Raw genomic sequence first — 19,850 nt, forward strand, 5'->3', positions numbered from 1 at the left:
TGGCTGGAATGGTTTTAACATAGGGTCCTGAGTGAGCATTTCCACCAATTTCTTGATTTGGAAAACCACAGTGAATATAAAAGTCGGAGATGTCCCATACACTGACAAATAGGGTCATTAAAAATCCATGACACTTCTGTTTCACGTAGGGGAAAAAAAGTGGTGTGCTACATGTATCCCTCTTCTGAATGTTGTGGTGCTGTGTATTTGCTCCTGAAATTTCTCTTTATTGCAAATGATATCACTCAGACTGTCCACACTAAAGGTCCTCAGACCTGCCTGCACATTAGAATCACTTGGGGAGATTTTAAAATTTACTGTTGTCTAGATCCCTCTCCCTCATGGAGAGTGGAGCACGGGTCTGAGTATATTTTAAGTATCCTGGGTGACTGAGGGTAGAGGACATGAGTCCACACAATGTCACCGTAGCTACTGATGAGTGTAAGATTCAGGTTTTTTACCGTGATAAGCTGATTTGTTATTTTATTTTAGTTGCATTGAATGGTTGTTTGACTGAATTCACCTAATGCTTAGATGCCTGGAAGATAAAACTGACATCATCCAATGATCAGTTCTGAAGCCTACCTTTGATGCCAGTAATGGTTTGGTGTCTTCTATTTCAATAACGACGTCCCGGCAGGGTGGGGTAGACAAAAAGGAGGCTGCAAGACAATTTCATAATCTAAGATACTTACAAAAATATAGTGGTGAACATTCTACTCCAAGTTCAAGTTCAACAGCCACACAGTGGAAGGTAGAGTTTGCTCCTGGATGAGACTTACTAAATGGAGAAGACCACGTCTGAATGTAGAAAAATAACCCAATTCATTGCTTTTCCCAAAATATGATACGGTTTTAGACATTCTTAAGGGGATTTTATGGCCCATTTTTTTCTTTTATCTTAGACAATTAGCCCAATCCTGTACACAGGAAATGCTGAAAAAAGAATTGTGTCAACACATGTCTTTAGAGGATGTAGGAGTGAGGTCGGGGCAATGGGGGCTGGGGGGAGCTACACCAAAGGAGCCTCCTTTTCATGGAATCTGTTCTAAGACACAGAAAAGCAAAGCAGGGTGAATAGTTGCACATTTCAGGGCTGAAGTTGCAGTGGCTCATTCAGCTTGGTTCTCACAGTGTACATAGAGGGAAAAGGCACACATCCTGGCTTTAAATAACTCCCAGAATATTTGTGGCTCTGGATGTTGAGGTTAGAGCAAGGGCTCAGGAGCAGCCCCTGGGCTCACCAGGTTTGGTTCAGCTGCAGGGGGTGCTGAAGCCTCAGCCTGGGGCGGGGTGGGATGAGAGGTGCAGCTACCCTTTATGGAAGAAGGCATCAGGCAGCCAGACATTCAACAGGAGGGCAGAACTCAGACAGAACAAACTCTGCCAAGCCAAAAGAACTTTGTGTTTAACCCAGCATTTGATGTATAGGACATAAAGGAGGGAAAACCCATTTTTTAGGCACCTACCATGTGCCAGGCAGTGGGCTAACCTGTTTACATACATGACCTCATTTAACCCCTCAAAAATCCTGTAGAATATGTGCATATGTGGCATTATACCCATTATAGAGGTTAAAAAACAAACAAACTGAGGCTAAGAGAAAGCAAGTCATTTGCTTCTGGTTAAACAATTAATCACAAGTGAAAGTAAGTAATCTAGGTCTGTCTGACCCCAAAGCTTGTGTTTTAACCATCATACCAGAGCCCAGAGCAAAGTAGGCCCTTAGTAAATGTCAGATAAGTGATCAGGGGAGCACCGGGGAAGCAGAGGAGACTGACATTTATTGAGCATCTATGATACGCCAATTGCTATGCTGTTGCTAGGTGGCACCCCCAGATCTATCAGAAGTCTCTAGGCTTCCAAGATAGCTCCCCTCCAACTCCCAACAACTGCAGCAACACAGAACGGGACAGCCAGGAGGGCAGGCATGCCGGAACACAACTGCATGCAAGTTCCTTCCTATATTATCATTCCTCCACTTTACAATCCTCATGTAAACAAAGCCTCGGGGACAGGAGGAAAGTTATTCTGTGTGCTTCCAACGTTAGGCCAACCAAGTACATTCCTCAACTCCTACCTCAGTTTGGTTTTAAGAAACTATCAGATTGATCTAAAATAACAGGTTCTGGCCTTGGGAACCCTGTGCTCCCCATACACCTTAAGGATTTTCCTCTTCAGGGGCTTTCTGAAGCCTTGACCCCACTTCACACTAACTACAAAGAATCATGAACCAGGAGACCTCTGCCTAACCCTGACCCATAGACACAAGTAGGTCCATACAAGCGATTCTGGGGCCAGACAAAATTTGCAGCATTTGTACCTTCCTCATGATTTCACATATTTGTGTCAAAGAACTTTCTCTCATGAAAGCAGTAGGAAAAACACTAGGAAAACAGTTTCTCTCCATTAAGTAACCCCAGATAAAAGAATGCCTGCAGTTACATTAATCCTTGATGTTATAAAAATGTTGCTGTTTTAGGCACCATCAACTCAGCACAAAAATGCTTTGCATGGGAAATGTATGGATAAACACATGTAGGGTTTTGCTCAAGTGTGACTGAATTTTTTTCTCTCTTCTCTGAATCAGGGATACAGGATGCTCAGACCCACATAGCAGATGAGCTTCAGAGGCTCTGTCAGATCAATACCAAACCTTATGGAAGATTAAATAGAACTGGTTAGCAGAACAGCTCTCAAATAGAAGACAGCTGTTTCAGTTTGGAGGCTACCAACGATCAGATGAATGGGTGTCAATTCTCCACTGGGCTTCACCTCATGAGCCTAAGGGCTCTGGGATCTTGTTCACGGATGGGACCCAGTCCCCAGCCCCTAACACTCTCTGGCACATGGTAAATTAAAAAACAAGTAATTCTTGAATAAACAAGAGCAAAATGCTATTCATTAGTTATTATTTAGTATAGAACCCAACAGTAAGTATTATACCCTGCTCCATCACTTATTAATTATGTGACCCGAGGCCAGGAATTTAAACTCAAGCAGGTGTTATTTTTAATTCGATAGATAACAATGAAATCATATTTTTCAAATTATATCACAACAATGTTGTGATGCATTAATGAGGCAGGACAATAGATGGAAAGCAATTTAAAATAAAAATCCCCCACTCCTTCAGTGCTTATGGAGGGGTCCCTGTATTTCCCCATCAAAATATTTATCATAGGACTTCCCTGGTGGCGCAGTGGTTAAGGATCAGCCTGCCAATGCAGGGGACATGGGTTCGATCCCTGGTCCGGGAAGATTCCACATGCCGCAGAGCAACTAAGCCCGTGCGCACAACTACTGAGCCTGTGCTCTAGAGCCCGCGAGCCACAACTACTGAAGCCCGCACGTGCCTAGAGCCCGTGCTCTGCAACAAGAGAAGCCACTGCAATGAGAAGCCAGCACACTGTAACGAAGAGTAGCTCCCGCTCGCAGCAACTACAGAAAGCCCATGTGCAGCAAAGAAGACCCAACGCAGCGAAAAATAAATAAATTTATTTTTAAAAAAATTTATCACAGCAAACTGCAATCACCCATTGTCTTGCCTTCTCTGCTGGATGATACAAAAAAGAATGTTCATCCAGGAGCAGGACAATTCAGAAAGTAATAGCTTGAGCATTGGGCCCCCTCAAACAAGGCCAAGATTCAAGGGTAGTTCTGCCACTTACTAACTATATTACCTTGGGAAAGTTACAAAGCATGCTGTAAATCAAACTGTTTCCTCATCTGCAAAATCTGGACAATGAGTACTTACTTTGAGAGTTTGTAAAGATTAAATCAACTCAACATGAAAAGTCCCAAGATGCTATTTAGAGACTTGCATTTACCTTTTAGCTGTGGCACGATGTCCTCCTTTCCTGCATAAGGGTCGCAGCGAAAGCGGTCCAGGCGGTCAATGGTGCACTGGCCCACAACGGGCTTGCGCCCAAACTGCCGGTGGTCGATGACCTTGATCACCAGCGGAGGCATGTACAATTCCTCCTTGGGCAAGAACTGGGGGTCACAGAGGTAGGTGTTACTTTTCTGTTTAAGACCTGACAAGGGCAGCTTTGCCAATTAACTCCCCCAAAGGGACCAACCCAGGCTCTTTCTGCCCATTTGGTGTAGCCCCTGGGACCCACAGCGAGCAGTTCAGTAATGTACACGCCAGGCAAGCAGCCTGGAGCTGAAGGGCCTGAGCTCCGAGCCGGGATCAAACCCTGGCTCTGCCACTGACAGCTGCATGGTCTTAGGGAACTCTTCTCTGTCCCAGTGATCTCCTTAATAAGAGTAGGGGTGCTGAATTAATATATGTGAAGTGCTTAGCACTGTACCTTAGCACCTGGCTCTGCTCTGTAACAGGTTGTGAAGTCAGCATTTAGTTAGAATTAGTTAAAATTTAGATCGAGATAAAACTGAACCTTCACGGGAGATAACTGTGGCTTGAGAGTCTTTCAGCCCTGGAAGTTCAATGCCAAAATGGGATGCTCATTTTTCCTCCATGCCTCCTGGTTCCTCTATATGGAATTTGGTAGCCTTGGTGACATTGTCTGATTGGGGAATCACGGGCTGGTCTCAGGTCTGCCTGGTGCGTGGTTCAGATGATTTCCACCTTCGTCTTCACACAGGAGTAGAAGCTGGGATCAACTGAGTGGCTTTCCTCACCTCTGCTGACTGAGGCTAGATTCCAGGCTAGAGCTTGGGAGGTGGGGAAGGGGCTGGGGACGGAACAAGGGTGGGTAGAGTGGCCCAGGGGATCACTCTGGGATTCTGGCTCGGAGCTTCCAGGTGGCGTTCATCTGTAGCACCGCAAGGGGAAAAGTATTGGCTTTGAAGTTGGAGGGACCTTAAGTCCAAACTCTGGCCACCCACTTGCTAGCTGTGTCCCCTTGTGTAAATCACTTAACATCTCAGTTTCCTCCAAAGCACACATAAGAGGGGTGAAAATGCCTGCCCTGCAGGGTTGAAGACTTAATGCAGGGAGTGTGAATGCAGCCAGCACCGAGCTCTGTGTAGCTACTGCTGCAATCTCGACAGAGTCACTGCAGTACAGCACGCGGGACCTGGCACTCACTACGGAACTTGCATAAGGCGGTTCCCCTCTCCAGGCCTCAGCTGCCTCATCTGTAAGAGAAGTTAAGCTCCAAGACCCTAGAGTTCAAGAGTGGTGTGCTGGAGACCCCAAGGGCAGAAAAATGACTGGGGTGGGGAAAGAAATGGGAAGGTTCTGGACCTTCCACCCCATGAAACTGAAGAAATGCCTTTATTTCTTAACGCTTTGTATAGTAGAGTAAAAAATAAAGATTTTTTCCTTTTTAAAAAGTTAAGGATTTAACTGCTTTAAAAACGGAAAGACGGAGTAACCTCTTCTTGCTCCAAAGTATTATAGGGTCTATGATGGAGGACTGTGAACCAGATCTGAGGCTGCTGCCTTTCTAATAACCAGAGGGTAACTTTGATGGAACAAAGTGGCACCATCCCAGGGACACCTGGAGGCAGGGCACAGTCATGGGCTCTTAGGACATGGCCCCATCACCCCGCAGCTGCCCTTCCCCAGCCAGCCAGTCACCATCCAGAGGGTTCTGGTCCACGTACACCTGCAGGGCCTGGGGGTTAATATTCCGCTCTCGGGGGATCGACCAAGAGCCTGTTACAGAGAGCTGACTAGATGGAAAGTTTACTGGAGAAATACATTAGTATTGCTCATAGATACTTCTGTGTCACTGGGGTTGTTTGAAGCTTTAAGAAACCATCACTACAGTGTGAGAATCTAAGGGGGAAAAGTCACTGACAAGCTGTCTGCAAGGCAGGGTTTTTCTATTTGTTGTCAGACTGGAAATATATAAACTACAGACTTTGGAAATATATATATATATATAAAATATGTGTGTGATTTGTATATATTCATTTTCAAGTACAATTCAGCTATTCAACACACGTGAACTAGTACGGAGTCTTGATACAGTACCACTTTCATGAAGAGAACAGAACTTGGGAAGTTGGGCGTCTTCTTCAGGTTTTTGATCACCACTGATTCTACCCTTTCCCCTCCACACTCCACAATGAGACTGGGGGAGGTGACAGAAGCCATCTGGTAGTTTTTCATATTTCTTAAGCCCCAAGCTAGAATCTAAGAAAACAATGTAAAGAGAAGGGAAGGAAACCCAGCATATGAAAAATAATATTCAAAAGGAAAAATCCTGTCTTAATAACTGGTAAATTCTTTAAGATTGACTTGTACAGATTTGCCTCAAATCTCTGAGAACGTCACTCTAGAAAACCTGGAGGTCATACAGAGAAAGGGGTTTTGCCCATTTACCTCTCCTACCCAAGCTGCTAAAAAGCAGAGGGGATAAGAGTGCAGGGATCAAACCCTGGCTGCGCCATATCACAGCTCTGAGAACTCTGGCCAGTTAGTAACTTCACTGTCTCATCTGCAAACGGGGCTGAGAGCATCACCTATCGTGGGTTATTCTGAGGATCAAGTGTAAACTTCTTAACATAGTGACTGACATGCAGGCACTAAGTAAAAAAATAAGAGCTGTTGTTTAGAGTCATCTGCCTCAGTCTTAGCAAGACCCCAAGAACGGAAATCTCCAGGTAACAGCTGCTTGACTGGACAGAGGGAGAGCCCTCAATAGTAGGCAGGACGCTGTCCATCAGGCTCCTTCCGTCTATATCTGCTCTGTCTGACATGTCACCATTTCTCATTCCTCCCTTCCCTCCCTATACCTCCCTCTGAGGTCCCCTTTTCTCTGCACATAAAGACACGCTGCTCTGAGTCTGTCTCCTCTCTCCCAGTTCTCCAGCTGACACAGGAAACTTAGACATCCACTGGCTCCCCGTAAATGGGAATTCTACATTCCCTCAGGAATGTTGGGATTGACTTGTTTTTATTGCTTTGACAAGCATTCTATTTCCATGAATATTTCAATTTTTTAGACAAATTCTATAGGAAATTGGAGACAGCAAGAGAAGATGCAGCAAGATTCCATTCCTATACGAAAGATTCCATTTCTATAGACACATCCATTTTAGTTGATCAATAAAACAGAGTGAGCAGCATACCTCAACAGCAGTGAGCTGAACCACAGGCCTGATGCCCTGGGGGACCATGTACAGATTTGGTGCCCTTTGCGAGGGAAGAATGGGAAGGTTGGAGCCATCCTGTGAAACAAACATGGAAATGTCAATGCCTCCCTTTAGTTCAAGTAAATAGTGCCTGGAGTTGTTAACAAGTGTTTTGATTGGCTACTCTGAAAAAATATATGAGTGAGAACTCAGTAAGTACCTTGTGCCTCAGGATCAGCTCTGCAGTTACAAGGACATCCCCACAGGTTTTGTCTCCATTCATTACGGGGTACCAGAGAAGTTTGGGTGTGATGTCCATTTCTGAGTTTAGTTTCACCAGAGGAGAGCACATGCTTCGTCCTAAAAACTCATCTTTGCCCTAGAGAAACAAGCAATCCTTAAATTCCCCGACAAACATTCCTATAAATCTCCATCATTCCCCTAGCCATCTTAGAAATTCTCAATTACCTACCACTTTGTCATTGTCAAAAAGTTCAATGACAACCTTGGGTGGGTTCTGCAGGACTGTTTGGGGTTCCCCATAAATTTCAATTTCATCAAATATAATTGTTTGGTCCCATGTAGGATTCAGAGTTGAGTGGATGATCTCGGTGGTTTTACTTCGATGAAGGAAGGAGACATGAGCATATGGATCTAAAACAGAAAAAAAGAATAACAGTGGGCCATGGCTGAAGTCTGAAATGGTAAAACTCCTGGAAGAAAATATAGGGGTAGGCTCCTTGACACTGGCTTGGCTATGGTTTTTTGAATTTGACACCAAAAGCAAAAATAAACAAGTGGGACAACATCAAACTAAAAAAGATTCTGTGCAGCAAAGTAAACCACCAAAGAAATGAAAGCCAACCTATAGATGAATAAAGAAAAAAATATAGATAGATAGATAGATAGATACACACTATGAAATATAATTCAGCTTTAAAAAAGAAGGAAATTTTGCCATTTGTGACAACATGGATGAACCTAGAGGGCATTATGCTAAGTGAAATAAGCCAGACAGAGAAACACAAATACTACATGGTATCACTTATATGTGAAACAAAAAAAGTCGAACTCATAAAAACAGGCAGTAGAATGGTGCTGTCAGGGTGCCTGGGGGCAGGGGAAATGGAGAGAAGTTAGTGAAAGGGTATAAATTTCACCTACAAGATGAATAAGGTCTGAGGATCTAATGCATAACGTGGTGACTGCAGCTAACACTGTATTGTATAATTGAAATTTGCTAAGAAAGTAGAACTTAAGTGTTCTCACACACTCACACATCAGGTAAATACGACAGACGATGAATGTTGTGGAAATCCTTCCACAATGTGTACATATATCAAATCACCACGTTGTACACTTTAAATATATTACAACTACATTTGTCAACTATATCTCAATAAAGCTGAAAAAAGATAAGAGAAAAAAAAAAAGAAGTAATCCATTTCTCCTCCATGCTAGATAATTTCACCAAACCTTTTTGCAATTGCTTGGGAGCTGACCTATCTGAGCAATACCCTGCCGTCTAACTTGAAGCTTCTGCATAAGCTCAAAGGGTGCTTGGCTTTTAGCACTGCAGCATCTCATGAATGGGATTCCTTGCTTTTGCCCTGATGATGTATCTTTTATCTCAAACTGCAAGGAATGTGCTTAGAGTTTTACGCAACTTTAGTCGAGAAATTAACTTTGACTTTCAATGATTGAGTGCCCCCTGGTGGTGAATATTCAAAAATGTCTTCAAAAACCATTTTGGAGATGTGTATTACAGAGATAACCTTGAATCTGCTTTAATTTGTGAGAAAAGGAAACCATTCACATATGTTGGTTAATATTAGTGCTCGGAACATACCTCACAATTGATGTAAGCATGCTGGAGTGTCAGGTAACTGCTCTTAGAGCTGTTTCCATAGAAGCCCCAGGGAAGCTCTGATGGCCTTCAGGTCTTGAAGTAGAATGCTCCCCCTATAGCCCAGGGAGCCCAGGAACTATTCATGGTCCCACTAGCAACAGCACAAATCCCCCAGCAGCAGGAGCCCAGGACCTTCCTCTTAGAACCAGTCCAAAGGCAACAAAAGCAGCTGGGGTGTCAGTGTGAGGGGTGATGAAGCCTCATGGTTTGATGGTGCTGGGAATTGGGGAGCAGGCAGCAGAGGAGGTCAAGATGGACTCCAAAGTAGGGGAATGGGTGATCTGGTGATCTTTTTGTCAACGTAAGAGAGCTACAAAAATATATATATATAAAGGTGAGGACTTACCAATTAACCCAAGAGCCCAGGGGTAAAAACACAGCTATAAACAGAAAGCAGAAACTGCTTTTCTTAAGGTGTTTTTTTAATCACTTAATCAATTAATGATGATTAGTATTAAAAGACCATGAATCTTCTCCAGCACTCAGCAACCATGCTCGGTATACTCAGCAAGTATCTAATGACTGAGCAATTGACTTCATGCATATCAAACTACTCTCAATACGGAAAGGCTTTTTGTTGTTGTGAGAAATAACTCAAAGCATCCACTTGATGAAAAGTAGAATCCAGCTAGCCTGCTGCGTAATAACATGTGAGATGGAGACTTTTTTCCTTTACCTGAAAAGCTATCCTTGTCTAGAGCCATGAGGTTTCTGGCTTGATAGATATAGCAACGCAGATGGTAAATGTAGACTCCTAAAAAGAACAGGATGGAGGTTACTTACAAGAAACAGAACACCGTATTTGTATTTGGAGATAATATATGCTTCAGATAAATGGGTTACCCAAATCTATTTCCCCACGGTAAAGAACACATATACAGTGGTGATGACATGTCTTCCCAAAGTAGTTCTGTCTCCTGCAAAATGAAACTTATTTAAAAAGTACTACAGGAAGCTCAATCAGGAGAACATACTCCTGGTGTAAACTACCTGGATTTAGGGTACTGCTTGTCATCGCCGACCTTTAAAATGACACTTGGTCTCTAGGAGTTATAGAAATAGGGCTTTCCAGACCATTTCAGCACCAGATCTAGCAAACAGTTATCTGCTAAACGTTTCTTTGATATTTCAAAGACTTTATACTCCTTATCATTATTATACTAATGCATATACGACCCTCCCCACTATGCTGCCATCCCTCCCTGCCCCTGCAAACACACATAATTTGAGAGGCAGGAGAGCATTTTGATTCATTACACAGATTCTGGGAACCAGACTACTTGAGTTCAAATCTTGTCTGTAGTGCTTACAAGTTATAAGATCTTGGTCAAGTTACTTAATCTTTCTACACTTGGTTTCCTCCTGTAAAACTGGGACCAGTAATAGTACCTACCTTCTAGGGTAGTTATAAGAATTAAATGAGTTAATATACGTAGAGTGCCTGGCACATGCGAAGACTTACATGAGTATTTGCTATTATTATTACAGAGTAGGTCTGCTTCCAAAATTCCTGAAGGTTATCATTGAAACCAACCTTAACTTTTTGAACCTTTTTTCCAATTAGAATAATCTTTTGCGAGAGCTTAATAGGTAGCATGAGTACATATCAGACAGATTATGTTGAAATCAATGATTTGACCACCCTCTACCCCAAATATAATTTTGAAAACTGTATTTTAAAAAATCGTCTCCATCAAGTGATGAAAATGAAAGTCACATTTGCATAAAGGGATTTTTATCTATCATATTTGGTGAATTCAAAGAGTTTCCTTGAGATGAACGTCATAGAAGTGAAAAACACAAATACATATTTAAAACTTACTGTCAAAATTGCAGGAAACAATGGGAGTGTTTGCTCCAAACACAGCAGTGGCGCTGTGTTTCTGTTTTTCTACACTCTTTTCATCTCCATCCTCGGTAGTATCTGCACCCTAAAATAAGAGTCAGGAAAACCAATTAACAATGCCTAAAAACAAACGAAGAGCTAAGAATTACAAACAAATGGGATGGTCGCTTTTAAAAGAGATTTTCTTCATCCAATCACTCCATTTTTTAAAGATGAATAAAGCCCAGGACAGCGACAGAGCAGGAAGTCGAAGCCAGCCTTTCTACCCCAAGGCCAGGTTTACCAAACCTGCCCATGAAGGGAAAAAAAAAAAAAAAAAAAAAGGAGGAGCATAAAGGATACATAAGTGGATTAAGAGGAATGGAGGAGGAAAAAGAGCAGTGGAAGAAGAACAGAGAAGGGTCACTGTGTAGAAATATAAAAATAGGTTGTGTCCAAACACAAATTTCTAAAAATGGTCCCTGACTACCACATTGTTTTAAATCAACCATGACCATTATCTTATTCATTCCTTCCACCTTTGTGCTTTTTTCTTCTCTGCCTTTTTATTGTGCTTCCATATGAATTGTTCTCCAATTTTGTAAGCCATCCTTCTGTTTTCCTTCCCCTCACATCTGCATATTTAACTTTGTTTGTTGAACAGTTGTAGTTTCCAAAGTATAATCCAAAGGGATGTTAATAGATGTCACCTGAAGCAAAGGTTTTGGAACAGATATACTTGGAAAAGGCTAGATGAAACAATATTAAACGTGCTTCGTAGAACCTTTCATATGTGAATGGTCTATTCATTCTACAAAAATTATTGAGCACCTAGGATGTGCAGCTTTCTCCCAAATTATGTGCAGTCTTACAGTATTGGAGTCGATGGTATGATATCCAACACTCATGTATTTTCCCTCTGCGAATATGATTTGAATTTTGGCTATTTATTACTTACAAGGGCACCTTCAAGTTTAAAGATGGCAGCTGCGCCATGCGTCTCCGAAGGAGCCATTTTTCTCCTCCAGCATCTGCGGCGAAAGGTATCTGAACTACGCTGTTTCCAGTGAAATTTCCAGCCAATTAAAGAAGCGTATTCCCAGCCCTCCTGGTCTTTAAATTCTTCCATGGCCTAAAATAGAAGTAACACACTGAATGATAATAATCATAATAACAATATTCCTTATATTGATAAAGCAGATTATGTGATCCATCAACAAATACGTATTGAAAATCTACTCTGTGCCAAAGTACTGGGCTAGGAGCCAGGGATACAACAAAGAACAAAATAGACAGGCTCTCTGCCCTTGCAGAGCTGATGGACTCTGGGGATGGAGAGAGATAAGCAGGCAGGTAAAGTGAAATGAGATGAAATGAAATGAGTGGTGGCTGTAGCGTCAGGAGGGGCACCTTATTCAGACTTGGTAGCAGGGGTTGGGGGCGGCATGAGGGAACGGGGAAAGCAAATGGATTCTTTTCCAAATTGCTTCCTATTTCCTCACTTCATTAGCTCAGAAGAACATTGCCATTATGATATAGTTTGGAAAATATTATTATGTCCATTTTATATAGAGAGGGAAAAAAACGATACCACCCTCCCTAGGGTTTAAGTGTCTTGTCTAAGGTAATAGCTTCTATAGCTAATAAGTAAGTCAGAGTATATTACTTCTATAATAACTACTATCTAACGACTATAGCACTTTTAATCTTAAAAACTATATATAATTATCTCAGTTTTCAATGTTTTTTTTCAATTCATTCAGTAACTCTAAGTGTGGTATTGGGTTAAGAGCTGAGGAAGCAGTGAAGAAAAAGACAGGGTCCTTGCCCTCCTGCAGATGACATTTCAGTGGTGGAAATTTTATGTAAATATCTTAAAATATGACTAGATTTAGTAGATGTAAAATAATACTGAATAATATTTATGATCTCAGAAATAAGAGTTCCATGTAGGGGTTATATTTTTCAACTTTGAATAAACAGAAAACCCAGGTCAAGGACAATCTTATAATTGACCTTCTGGCAGTATTACTAGTGACACCAAAATATTTTATGCAGCCAGGAGTGAGGCAGGTTAGGGAACATGATCTAAGTCTCAACAATACTCTTTGGTAGAATAGAACTGGGCCATGTTTCTGGTCTTCTGACTGGTGGCTCAGTGTTCTTTCCACTTCACCTTGGTGCTCTCATGTGGAAAGAGGGAGTCAAGTGCCTCTAGAAACTTCTCACCCTATCAGGATAAGGATGATTGCAAAACAAATATTCATTCATTAGCTCATTCATTCTACTCCATTATTTATTAGGAACAAGGTCCTGAGCTTTGGAACCTTAGAAGTACCAAAAAGCTCACTATCTAATAAAAAGGCACTTCATGACATCTACTATGAGTCAGGCACTTTGTGGAATCGTATTTGGAATGACCTTAGCCTGGGTTCAAACACTCTTATCACTTACTAGACCCATGGCCTAAAGCAAATCTATTTAACCTCTGTGAACATTATCTGTAAGATGAGGATAAAAATGCAGATTTTGTGGATTGGAGATGATGTATATTCAGTACCTACCGTCACAAAAAGCACACAGAACATACCACTTATTATTGTTATGAGTATTATTTTTCCACTCAATTTATTCTTCTTCTTCCATTTAAGCCTATAATACCCTAATTAGATGCATGATATTATATCCATTTTGCAGATGAGAAAGGAAATGAAGCCACGATTTGAATCCTCAGGTGTCTTGTTCCAGGTCCTGAGCTATTGCCACTACTACATTATGCTACCAAAATAATTTCTGTTTCTACTACTGCCTCTTGAATGGTTCTCATTATTTAGCCTGCTTCAGAATCACCTGGAAGACTTACTGAAACACGGAATGCTGGGCTTCACCCCCAGAGTTCCTAAATCAGCAGGTTTAGGGTGGGGATACACTTTTATAACCCTTGAGCAGGGCATCAGGCCCCTTGACTGGCAAATGGTTTCTGTAGAAATAGCCGAGTTAACTATGGTTCTGTGTGGTCTGGAAGGCAGAGCCCCCAGCTCCCTCCCATTGCTCCTCTTACCCTTGAAGTACTTGAAGTGGTTTGTGTTAAGTCTTTCTTGCGTTTTCGGACCAGCCTTCGGCGTCTGTGAGTATGATACATTTTTTCTGCTGCAACCCAGGATTTGGGCTTATTATCAGGAGGAATGATAATTCCATACTCCCAGCCTGGAACAGAGTTTGTGAATGGTTATCCAAACGAGATGCACTTGCCAGATTGCCAAATAAAGTTCCAGGAATCATTAGGTCACTCTCTGCCCCCCAACATTCTCCACTGTCACGACTGAACGCCACTGCTCCTATCACTTTGCTGCAATCAGCCAAACAATACAGCCCTATTCCCCTGGATCCCTCTTCAAGAAGCTTCCTTTGTGGCCCTGGGGTTCTCCTCCATGTTTCTACTTCTAGTCATTCATGGTAATTGAGTGCATCTAAGAGTAAAGCACAATGCAAGAGGCATTTAGGGACAGCGATGAAGGGCATGGCCTGTGTAGTCAACAGCCTGGGTTCAAATCCCTGCATCACCACATGGGGGCTGTTTACTTTTAAAGTTTCTTGCAAGTTAGTAAACCTGCTGATGGTCAAATTTCCCCAGCAGAAAGGTAAAATATAGCTTTTTCAAAAGAATTAATCAAAATAATGCATGCAAAGCACTAGGACCATGATTAGCATATAGTTTGCACTCAAAAAACATTAACTATTATTAAAAGGCCTGGTTTGTGCATCAAGATCATCAAGAAACTTTTTTTTTAAAATAAATTTATTTATTTATTTATTTTTGGCTGCGTTGGGTCTTTGTTGCTGCACGTGGGCTTTGTCTAGTTGTGGCGAGTGGGGGCTACTCTTCGTTGTGGGGCGTGGGCTTCTCACTGCAGTGGCTTCTCTTGTTGCAGAGCACGGGCTCTAGGTGCATGGGCTTCAGTAGTTGTGGCACACAGGCTCAGTAGTTGTGGCTCGCGAGCTGTAGAGCACAGGCTCAGTAGTTGTGGCGCACGGGCTTAGTTGCACCGCGGCATGTGGGATCTTCCCAGACCAGGGCTCGAACCCATGTCCCCTGCATTGGCAGGCAGATTCTTAACCACTGTGCTACCAGGGAAGTCCCATCAAGAAATTTATAATCTATTTGAAACCTTCCATATCAATGCTAGTTCTTTCATGTGTACTATTCCCTCTTGTAAGAAATTTAAAAGTCAAATTTTCTCTCGTGATAATTCTAAATGTTCTAGTTCATTTAACTTTAGATTACTATTTGTAGAAAAGGATAAATATCGGACTTCCCTGGTGGCGCAGTGGTTAAGAATCTGCCTGCCAATGCAGGGGACATGGGTTCGAGCCCTGGTCTGGGAAGATCCCACATACATGCCGCAGAGCAACTAAGCCCGTGCGCCACAACTACTGACTAAGCCTGCACTCTAGAGCCTGCGAGCCACAACTACTGAGCCCGTGTGCCACAACTACCGAAGCTCGTGAGCCTGGAGCCCATGCTCCACAACAAGAGAAGCCACCGCAATGAGAAGCCCGCGCACCACAACAAAGAGTAGCCCCCGCTCACCGCAACTAGAGAAAGTCCACGCGCAGCAATGAAGAACCAACATAGCCATAAATAAATAAATAAATAAATAAATAAAATTAAAAAAAAAAAGAAAAGGATAAATATCATTACCAGAAGCTATGTCAATAATCTGCATTACTGCTGAGTAGGGTGACTTTTAAGGCATTTTGCAGTTCTTCTTTCTGAGCTAGGGGGCCCTTGAGTGTGATGTTCCCAGGGAGGGTATGCCGTGGTTAGACTAGAGAAGCTCCAAACTCCAGTCCCCTCCCAAATTCTCATTGGATCCCCGGCATCTCAAAGTCCAGCCACCCGGCATCCTGTTACCTTGTATCTTTCATTCTTGACAGCCCCCCACCCTGCACCTGTCCAAGTACTTGCTTGTCCTTCAGATTTTGCGTCTGAATAGTCACAGGTAACACCACCTGACCTGGTCGTCTTAGACGAAGGGGCGTGAGACTCCTCCCTCCCAAGGAAACTTGACTTTAACCAAGGCATTGCTGGAGAGCCCCTGGTCAGGTAATAGGTCTGAAATGTTACCTCTCTCATCCACTGCACGATTAATGTCATAGACCCATGCGTCATCTTCCCATTCCCAACCTGGAGGGCAAGTGAGCTCGCTGGGTGAGGTTGCCTTATCACCGTTCTTAGAAAAAAAAAAGAGAGAGAAGCCATAGTGTGTTAAATAAGATGCATAGGTGAGATAGAATTCCTCACACTTAACTATAGACTCACTCATTTCAATACCATCATACACATCAATCTTTCTCAGAAAAAGCCGTAATCTTTATTTATACACAATTGCTAAGCAATAACTAGATTTTTAAAGAATACTTTCTGCTTCCACTATTAGGGAATATGTTATGTTAAACCATGGGAAATTGTTTTTGTAGGTCAAAAATGATCAAATATCAGCAATTTCATATGGTTCAACTTAATATTATGAAATGGCACAACTCTTTATGAGGGGTTATATTGCAGAGAACCCATCAGAGACGGATAAAGCATGAAAAACACATGTTTTCAAGAATGGGGTAATGCTACAGGAGGTTGTAGATGCTAATCATGTAAGACTGAGCAAAGTTTACGTGAAATATTGACTTAAGTTCTGCATTAAAACTGATAGAGTTATGAAAAAAGTTCATAGTAAAGGAAATAAAGGAGGTCCATAAACATAGAAAAATAGTCAGCTTCACTTTAAGAGTGTGAAAATTGAAATAACAACAGGATACCATCTATTCATGTACTGACAAAGATGTTAAAGTGGGAGGGTGAGTGTCTAGAAAAACAGCCCCCTATGCTATTGCTAGAAATATAAATTTGTACAACCTCTTTGAAAGTAGTTTGCCAATATTTGTCAAAATTTTATATGCATTGAAACCTTGACCAAGCCAACAGGTGCCTCTCCTACAGACAAACTTTCATAAGTGAATAAGAATGTACTTATAAGGATGTTCATTGTCACATTGTTTATAAAAAACAAAGACTGGGCAGAAAACCCCTAAATATCCACAAGGAGAGGATTAGTTAAATAAATTATAGAGGGGTACATATAATAAAACACTCTGTAGGAATTTTCTAAATGGCTCATAGATCTATATGTATTGATATCAAAAGATGTCAAGATATATTATGTGAAAAATACAAGTTGTAGAACTGTGCATACAACACAATTCTATTCAGGTGGGGAAAAAAAGAAGTTATATATTTGTATAGGAACAGAAAACTGCTATCAGTGGTTCAATGGTTATCTCTGGGGGTGGGGGTGGGATATGGATCAGGGAGAAGAATTACTTTTAATTTCCTTTTATGCTGTTTGACTGTTCTAAAGACATGAGCATTCAATTTGTTATGATTTTTAAAACTAGTTCCATAATAAATATAGTAAAAAAAAAATTTCACAACCCAGACTTTACCATGTACCAACACCTAGTTAAACAGGCCCCATGTCTTTCCTATAGGAATTGATTACAGATGCGCTTTGGAGGCTCCAGTTATAAAGGGAAGGCTTTATGACATGAGATGGAGCAGGAGAGACCGGGCAGCCCCGCCTTGTGCTTGGTGATCCAGCGATGGTTTCTCCGAGCTCAGGCAGGAGGGCTTATCCCCGGGAGCTGCGCTCACCGCATCCGTGTAGGTGTCCTCTGCTGGCTTCCACTGGCCCCGGGGGTAGCGACTCTCGTTCTGATACACCTCATCTGTGAACTCTGTGTGACCCGCATCTGCCTCGGTCAGCAAGCTGAGGGAGAGGAGGCTCGCATTACCAAAGGTGGTCACCGACCACCCCATCTATTTCCAATGGCGGGGAGACATCTACACCCTGGGGGTGGCCCCCGTTCCCTCCTCGCCCTACCCCGTTGGGTTCTCCGCTCCAAACTCTTCTTTGTACTAATAGCTTTTGACATTCCTTTGAAGAGGGGCCGCTGGAACAATGAGCCCTAAATTACAGAGAACCTCTCAAATTAGCAGAGTTGCTCCTGCCCAGTAATTAGGGTGGGGACTGGGAAAACAGCATTGTGGGCAGCTTCTTCTAGGGACCAGGCTTCTGTTTCTGTGTCAGGTCAGGGCCATTCAGCATTTTCTCAGCAAGACTCTTGGCTAACAGTTCAAAAGAATAAAGAGTCATCTTCCCTCTTTCCACCTATTTTAAAAAATGGAATGGAGACGGTCTCCTGGGGCCTAGTGTGGAAACTTTTTACTCATGGCTTGCTTGGTCTACGTAACACAAACTGAAGGGAGGAGTTTACATTTTCTGGATAGTTCCTAGGTAGGGATGACAGCCAAACCAGGTCATTTAAGACTCCAAAGTCCATTTGGGCACTTGAGAAATCCATACTGACTCCCTGCCATGCCAATTTTCCTCTTGGATTTGGAACTATTTTGACAGCCCAGAGAAGAAGGTACAGAGGTTCCAACTTTGACTTAAGTCTTCTGCCAGGTATCCAATCAAGTGAGGTTTCTTTTTTCCTTTTACTGTCTCTACATCTTTTCCCTGCTGTATCCTCCCCTAGACTCAAGCACTGGAAAGAAATCAGAAAACAGAAAGTTCCCACCCTTTGTATCAGTTGGGCTTGTCCATCACTTCTCTGGGCCCCAAAGAAGGAGAACAGAACTGGCTGCCACCTCTGGGGTCCCATCCAGCTCCGACAGGCTCTGACCTGCTTTTCCAGTCCCAATTCCCCTGGCCTTTCCCTGTCCTCACTAACCTTCCTTCCTTCTTTCCAGTTCAAACCCCATTTCCCTTCCCCTCATCAGCAACTCCAACTCCATCCAAAGCAAGCTGTCATGGGTTAAAAGCAATCATGTGCAGACACTGGGTCTTAACAGACCAGACCCAGCACACTTCTTTCCCTCCTTCCCTAATCCTGTGTCATTATGGGAAACAAATGTGGACAGAGAGAGCAAACTCTGGTTTAAGGTCTTAAAATCCAACTTCACAAGCTTGTTTCCTCCGAACACAAGTACACTGTCCTGAGCTGGAGAAAAGAGGGCATTCTGGTTCCAGTACTCTTGGCAACACATAGAAACCAGGCTTTGGTTTCCTCCAGACTCCAGGGGACGCATGCTTGCCCCCTGTACTGTTTCTTTCTTCCTGTTTAATAATAGCCTTTGACATATAATTCACATACCATACAATTCATCCATTTAAAGTATGCCCTCTACTGTTTCCTGCAGACATTCCAGCATAACAGTTGAGAGCTGGTTTTGGTGCCCAGGCTAGATTTGGGTTCTAGCCCTGTCTACACCACTCACCCACAGTCTGTGTGCCTTTGGACAAGTGACTTAATCCCTCTAGGTCTCAGTTTCATCTGTAAAGTGGAGATAACACTATTTTTTGTTGGGAGATAATTCTTTGTGAGTCTAAACACAGGCTCCATGACCTTTGTTGCAGACTATCTTCTCAAGGATGTTTATATGAGGAAAACCTCGGAAGACATAGTGTTTCTCTCCAGAGCAAAGGGCCAGCACGCTTACTACCTACCCATTATAAAGGATTCAGGTGCCCTAAGCTCAGGGTTCCTTTTCTATTATACAATCCACTTCATGTGCAAGTGTCACCTGGCCCTCTTTTTGTCGCCCTGTGGGAATTGGGGCTTGGAGAACAAGAGCAAATGTTGATACTCTGGTACTACTAATACTACTACTATTTGCTGTGGGCAATACAGTCCTTTGTCTCTGCTTTAGGAGTCTTGTGTCTCCTGCCAACATCCACGAAACTGTGGCAGGTGACCTTGCTAGCTTGCAAGTAGGATAAAAATCTCAGACTCTTCATGATTTTTGACACTACCTATCTTGTAGGACTGCAATCCAGATTCAATAAGATGATTCATGTGTTTAGCCCACTGCTTCACACATTCACATGTAATAAGTTCTCAATAATGTTAGTACCAGGTGCTTTTTATACTTTTTTGTTTTATTATGGGACATTGATGACATCTTTCAAGTTTCTGTGAGTTTCTGTGGACTTACTTCTG

At 42.5% G+C, this 19,850-nt stretch overlaps 1 protein-coding gene across 4 annotated transcripts in view; it reads right to left on the bottom strand.

The window, feature by feature from the left end:
- MYOF (myoferlin) overlaps positions 1-19,850 on the bottom strand; it is a 164,789-nt gene that overhangs the window by 31,703 nt on the left and 113,236 nt on the right. For all 4 annotated transcript variants that reach the window (XM_082339375.1, XM_082339373.1, XM_082339374.1 and 1 more), the window contains 12 exons: positions 17,500-17,614; positions 15,916-16,021; positions 13,849-13,994; positions 11,746-11,919; positions 10,785-10,893; positions 9,639-9,716; positions 7,526-7,707; positions 7,274-7,432; positions 7,051-7,149; positions 5,951-6,112; positions 3,831-3,996; positions 586-662 (listed from right to left, as the gene is read on the bottom strand). In XM_082339375.1, the coding sequence (XP_082195501.1) occupies positions 586-662; positions 3,831-3,996; positions 5,951-6,112; positions 7,051-7,149; positions 7,274-7,432; positions 7,526-7,707; positions 9,639-9,716; positions 10,785-10,893; positions 11,746-11,919; positions 13,849-13,994; positions 15,916-16,021; positions 17,500-17,614 (1,573 nt within the window). The remainder of the gene's footprint in view (positions 1-585; positions 663-3,830; positions 3,997-5,950; positions 6,113-7,050; positions 7,150-7,273; positions 7,433-7,525; positions 7,708-9,638; positions 9,717-10,784; positions 10,894-11,745; positions 11,920-13,848; positions 13,995-15,915; positions 16,022-17,499; positions 17,615-19,850) is intronic.

This window comes from Balaenoptera borealis (genome assembly GCF_965194805.1).
Source record: "Balaenoptera borealis genome assembly, chromosome: 10".
In the NCBI taxonomy this organism is placed as follows: domain Eukaryota; kingdom Metazoa; phylum Chordata; class Mammalia; order Artiodactyla; family Balaenopteridae; genus Balaenoptera; species Balaenoptera borealis.